This window comes from Protobothrops mucrosquamatus, unplaced genomic scaffold (genome assembly GCF_001527695.2).
Source record: "Protobothrops mucrosquamatus isolate PMUCROS unplaced genomic scaffold, P.Mucros_1.0 scaffold665, whole genome shotgun sequence".
Taxonomy (NCBI): Eukaryota; Metazoa; Chordata; class Lepidosauria; order Squamata; family Viperidae; genus Protobothrops; species Protobothrops mucrosquamatus.
Genome location: NW_015386953.1, coordinates 700,505 through 706,457, shown reverse-complemented (window position 1 = coordinate 706,457; position 5,953 = coordinate 700,505). Strand labels below are relative to the sequence as shown.

The window sequence follows — 5,953 nt, the reverse complement described above, 5'->3', positions numbered from 1 at the left end:
TGTCGGCCGTGACCAGGGGGGCGTTTTATCAGGTCCGCCTGATCCACCAGTTGCGACCTTTTCTGGACCGGGATGCCTTGCGCACGGTCACTCACGCTCTCGTCACCTCTCGCCTGGACTACTGTAATGCTCTCTACATGGGGCTCCCTCTGAGGAGCACCCGGAGACTTCAACTGGTCCAGAATGCGGCCGCGCGGGCAGTGTTGGGAGGGACTCGTCGCTCCCATGTGACACCGCTGCTGCGCGAGCTGCACTGGTTACCAGTGGTCTTCCGGGTGCGCTTTAAGGGGTTAGTTACCACCTTTAAAGCACTCCATGGCATTGGACCTGGCTACCTCCGAGACCGACTTCTGCCACAGATTCCCTCCCATAGACCGGTACGCTCCCACAGAGCGGGCCTCCTCAGGGTGCCGTCGGCCAAGCAGTGTAGGCTGGCGACCCCCAGGGGGAGGGCCTTCTCTGTGGGTGCCCCCACCCTCTGGAACAAACTACCCCCCGAGATCCGGATGATTCCGGATCTCCTTACTTTCCGCCGCGCCCTCAAGACATGGCTTTTCCAGCAAGTGGGCCTGACCTAGGGAGGATTTTAGGTAGGGATGATTTTAAGAAAATTTTAATTGACACACAGCTTCCAATATTTGGCTTTTAATTTGGTTTTATGGGTTTTTTTTTGTTTTTTTTTTGTTCTTTGATGTATTTTGTTTGTATCTGTTTTAATATGCTGTGCACCGCCCTGAGTCCTACGGGAGAAGGGCGGTATATAAATTAAATTATTAAATTAAATTAAATTAATATGAAATGTTTGGATTTGAGACTTATATTTGAAGGATCTTTTCTCAAGTAAAAGTACTAAGAGTATATATAGGCTTCTGAATTTGAGGATATTTTCACAAATATTCAGTCCCTTGTTCAGTTTACTAATCATTTATTTCCCCTTCCATCTAGCTCTTCCGTTTTCTGAAACAAGTGTCTTTTAATAATACCATAGGAGACAAAGTTTCTTTTGACCAGCATGGTATGTTTCTAACAGCATTTGATGTCATGAACTGGGTTTTGTCTCCAAACAACTCTTTTACTAGAGTAAAAGTTGGAATGATCAAGTCTCAACATCAAGGACATCAAAAAGTCATTATGAATGAAAAACCCATTGTATGGCACTATTGGTTTAACCAGGTAGGATATAAATACCAACCTTTGAGAAGTCACCCTACAGTATAATTGATAAAGGGCTGAGCCACCTCCTCCTCCTCCACCTCCACCACCACCACCTCCTCCTCCTCCTCCTTTTTCTTTTTCTTTTTCTTTTTCTTTATCTTTTTTCTTTTACTTTTTCTTTTTCTTTTTTTTCTTTTTCTTTTTCTCCTGCTTGAGCAGGGGGTTGGACTAGAAGATCTCCAAGGCCCTTTCCAGCTCTATTCTGATTGAATCGATTGAGGCATACTTGTGGTATATTTGCCTGATCCCTTCAGACTCCTCTAATCATTCCTGTCTGAACTCCTGCAAAAGACATCTGGCAAGCCAAATCTAGGAAATTGTTAAGTGTCTCTTTGCCCAAAAGACTTGATCCCAGGCACTTCAGGCCTATTGTAGTAGCTTGTTTACATGTCTGCCTCTCTGAGGTCATTACCTTTGGCTTTACAAATTGGACAGTGAAAGTGATCAGAATGATGCTTATTACCTGTTTTAGACTGATATAGGCCCATTCCAAATCTCTAGTCTGAACATTACTGCATACTGCCATTTTAATGTTTTTCTAAAACTTGTTTGAAAGCAAGAAAAGTTTGTCTAGCAGAAGAGAGAAATGGGGCTAGAATGCTCAGGTAATAGGATGGGAGTTCAAGACTGAAATAAATACTGGACATACAANCCCTGAGTCCTACGGGAGAAGGGCGGTATATAAATTAAATTATTAAATTATTAAATTAAAATTAATGGGATTTACTCCCTTTTACATAAATACAGAATCATGCATTCAACTTTTGCCTGCCGTTGAAAGAGTAAAATAAAAGGTGTCCCCCAAATCAAAATAATTATTTTAAAAACAAATGATTCTAAAGATTGTCCAAGTGTATTTCTCATGGTTGCTCCAAATCTTCAGTTCAGGTAGTAGAAAGAAAGAGCTGAGTTTAATTCACGCATATGGGTTTTCCAAGAAGATCCCTCACTGAAAAGTTGTTCTGAGTTTTCATGGTTTTGTGTATAGTCAGGAGCTGTTCAGAAACGGAATGTTCTTGGCTGTGGTCAAAGCTGACATATGGCACCAAGCAGATTGCATTTCAGTAGATAGTTTGAATGTTAATGCATATGGTAGTCAAAATATTTTTTTTCTGTGGCTTCACAAAAACCCATGTGTTGTGGGGAGGGTGTATGTGTAAGCAATAGACGTGGAGACACAGATTTTGCTTCCTTTTTCTCATTTTGGGGACTCATTTTGCTTCCGTAGGACAATTGCTGGGGATGCCTTCTAGTGAATCAGCATCCAAGCAGGAATGATAGAAGCTCCCTAGAAACTAGAGAGCAAAGATGAAAAGAAACCTGAAGTTCTCAGTATTCTAGGCTTAATGGGAGCAACTACAGAAAGCAGCTTATATAAATTATACGTCAGTCTTAATTCAAGAGGACAGTTCAGCTAAAATACCATATTTTTCCGTGTATAAGACGCGCCCTTATATAAGACGCTCTGGCATGTGAGTTCCATGCTTACAGCAAACAAAGTCAGTGCTGGGAGCAACCGCCTCCCAGCGCTCTAAATAGACACCTCCCGGCCAGCCCCACCCCCACCCCACCTAACCAGCATCCGGCACGATGAGCATGCATAGTCAGTTCACAGCAGCCGCCTTACGACCCTGGTAAACAAACCGGCGTGAGCACCAGCATGACAGCAAAGCAAGGGAAGCGAAGACAGGTTTTAAACTCCCCACCGTTTCTCCATGCCAAACAGCTGAGCCGGCAAATCCGGAAGTTCAGCCGGCCGCTATTATCAAACAGGACGGCCTCGCAGCTACGTTCCACAGGGTCCCTGGCCAGCATACAGATACGAGGGAGGGAAAGGGCTGTCACTGCCATCCATGTTGCTGGTCCCATCCGCTGCCTCCGGATGCCACCATCCGACGATCTAACCCCCTCCCCCTTCCCGTTAGTGGCAAGCCCACAGGGGCTTGACACCTGCACCAGGTGGCATGGCAGCTGCATGTAAAGAACCCACACAGGCATGCCCTGGGCTGCGGAAGTTACCATTATTTTTTCGTGTATAAGACGCTGGACTTGTATAAGACGCACCTGATTTTTGAACAGGGTGCTTGCAGGAAAAAATAGCATCTTATACACGGAAAAATATGGTAAGTTGATGATTCATGTAGGATGGAGAATGTTTATTCCCTGATTCTTGGTACTTTGTGTGATTCCACCTAAATTGATTCAAGGCCAATCTTGTTAATTTGCTTTAGAATTAACTTGACATTTCACCTTCATCAATTTCTTTGTATCTCCTGCCATTAGCTAATTCTGTGATCACTGCATATAAGATACTGATTTTAAATAGCACACATATTAATTCAGTACCTTGGGAAAGGGGCTTTGTGACAAATTGTCAATTGTATCCTATTCTTGTATCCGAATAATTTGTATTATTAATTATATCTAGTTATGAGAAATCATCTCCAAACGATTTTTTAAATCTTGTATATCTGATTCTAGTTGGTTGTGCTTTTCCAATTGAAAGTATCTTCAGGGAAACATCTGTAATATAAATGTCATTATTATAATTATTAAAACGTATATGCCACCCAACTCTCAGTGACTTGAGGCAGGCTAGCAATCGTTAAAAACATTTACAAACAAGGAAATAATAACAACAGCAAAAGAATAAAGATGACAGAAATCACAAACCCAGATGGAAACAAAGAAAAAAAGGGTGCTTCAATCACACTTGCCAAAGACCTGTGCAAGAAGCCACATATTGAGAAAAACGGGGGTGATTTGAATTATCAGGGGAATCTCATTCCAGAGGGCAAAGCACTGCTATAGAAAAAATGAGTTCTAGAGTCACAATCGATACCATTGTTCAATCAAAGGGAATCCGGAGTGCACCAATCCTGCCAGATTGGTTGATATTACAGGAGACAACTAGGCCCTATGCCATTTAAGGCTTTATAGGCAGCAACCAGCACTTTGAATTGCACCTGGAAGCAAACTGGGAACCAGTGCAGGTTGTGAAGCTGAGGCTTTATATGGCCATACTGAGGCAGTCCCATCACCGCCTGCACTGCTGCCTTCTGGACCAGTTGAAGCTTCTAGATGGTGCTCAAGCCGTAGATGGCAGCCTCCATATATAATGACTTCAATTTAATCCTATTTGCTTTTGATGGGCCTATTAACTGAACACAACAACTTGAATCATCAAGGTGAATTTTTAATCTCTTTTAGGTATGTTTATTGCCTTGAATTATTTAAAAAAATAAAACAGAAAATGAATAAATGAATAAAAATAAAGTATTACCTTAAATCTTTGTCTGTTGAAATATTTTAACAGTGATTAATTCATTCTAGGAAAAAAACCTGAGAAAATTGCCACAATTTATAAGTACAAGTACTTCCCTCCTAATTGTGACACAATTGATTGCAAGCGTTTTAGCACAAATTAAGGCAGAGATTACTTATATGGTTACTTAGGTTACAGAGAGAGTATCACCTACTCTTCTTGAGCATCCAAACTCCATCTTTTAATACAATATATATATATATATATATATATATAAAAATGTGGCTTGAAACAGCCCAAGGCAAAAGTCCTCTTCTGTTAAGTTTGGAACAGAAAAGCAGATATAATGTCATTTAACTTTTTGCTTTTCTGTGCCTTTCAAAAGAGCTCAGAGATCTCTTAGGATCAAAAGTTCTGTGTATAGAATACGGTTTGATACTTACAATCAAATGGGCTGTTTTCAATGGGGTACATTTAAGAGGACAAAAACCAGTCAGAGGTTTCTGACTCTTTGGAATCCCTGATGAGCATATTTCATAAACCAAGGCTGTCTGAATCAATTGTATTTTCCCCCTTTTGCAGGCAATCGCTATCATGGAGATAGCGCATGGGAAAGATCATCCATACGTTATAGAGATCAAAAAGGAATTAGAGACCCACTGAGTCTTTGAATCTATGTAATCCTTCAACCTTTCTTTAAAAGCCTTGCTATGGAAACTTCAGGAGTGCTTTGAAAATTGACGTGGAATGAAAGCTTTTCTGTAAAATAATTGGAATGACAAACATGTGGTTCATTTGGGCCTTGCCTCTTCCATTCTCTGAGGTCTATGTGAAATATTTTGAGCCTTGATAAATTAATTCTGAATGCCTTTTTCTCCCTAAGAAAATGCCATGGTTTCACACAGCTAATGCCTTTGATTGATCATGTGCAAAAATGACCAGTTCTTTTCTCAGCTGATTTTAATGTATTGTATCTTATGCAAAACAACTAATTAAATTTGGACAACACTGCTTGACCCGACTTGCTTGTTTGTCTCGTTATTATGATTTAGGTTTATAACAAACATTCTAGGTACCATTTTTGTAACTTTTAAATATAATTACGCACCTTGCATCTCAAAAATTAAAGTACAATTTATTTATTTATTTATTTATTTATTTATTTTGATTTATATCCCGCCCTTCTCCCAACGGGACTCAGGGCAGCTCACAACATATTTAAAAACATAGACATATTTACAACCCCCACCAGATAAAACCAATATTAGGTATACAATTTGATTGTTGATATTGCATATATTTTGTCTCTAATTATATTCTTATTATGCTTACCCCAGTTTGGGCTAATAATGCATTTAGGCATTGTGAACACTTCATATATTTTCTAAGCATTGTGAATGGCTATATAGCTTAACATGCCTGGTTTCATGTGGAAAAAATGGAGGGTTGTCAATTATATATTCGTGTTCCTTA

The 5,953-nt window shown here is 40.2% G+C and overlaps 1 protein-coding gene across 1 annotated transcript in view; it reads left to right on the top strand.

Moving 5' to 3' along the window:
• The window catches only part of SMYD2 (SET and MYND domain containing 2), a 56,460-nt gene extending 50,959 nt beyond the window's left edge, over window positions 1-5,501 (top strand). Inside the window, exon 12 of the mRNA XM_015818018.1 lies at window positions 5,063-5,501. Coding sequence (XP_015673504.1) covers window positions 5,063-5,143 — 81 coding nt within the window. The 3' untranslated portion in view covers window positions 5,144-5,501. The remainder of the gene's footprint in view (window positions 1-5,062) is intronic.
• The last annotated feature ends 452 nt before the right edge of the window (window positions 5,502-5,953 follow it).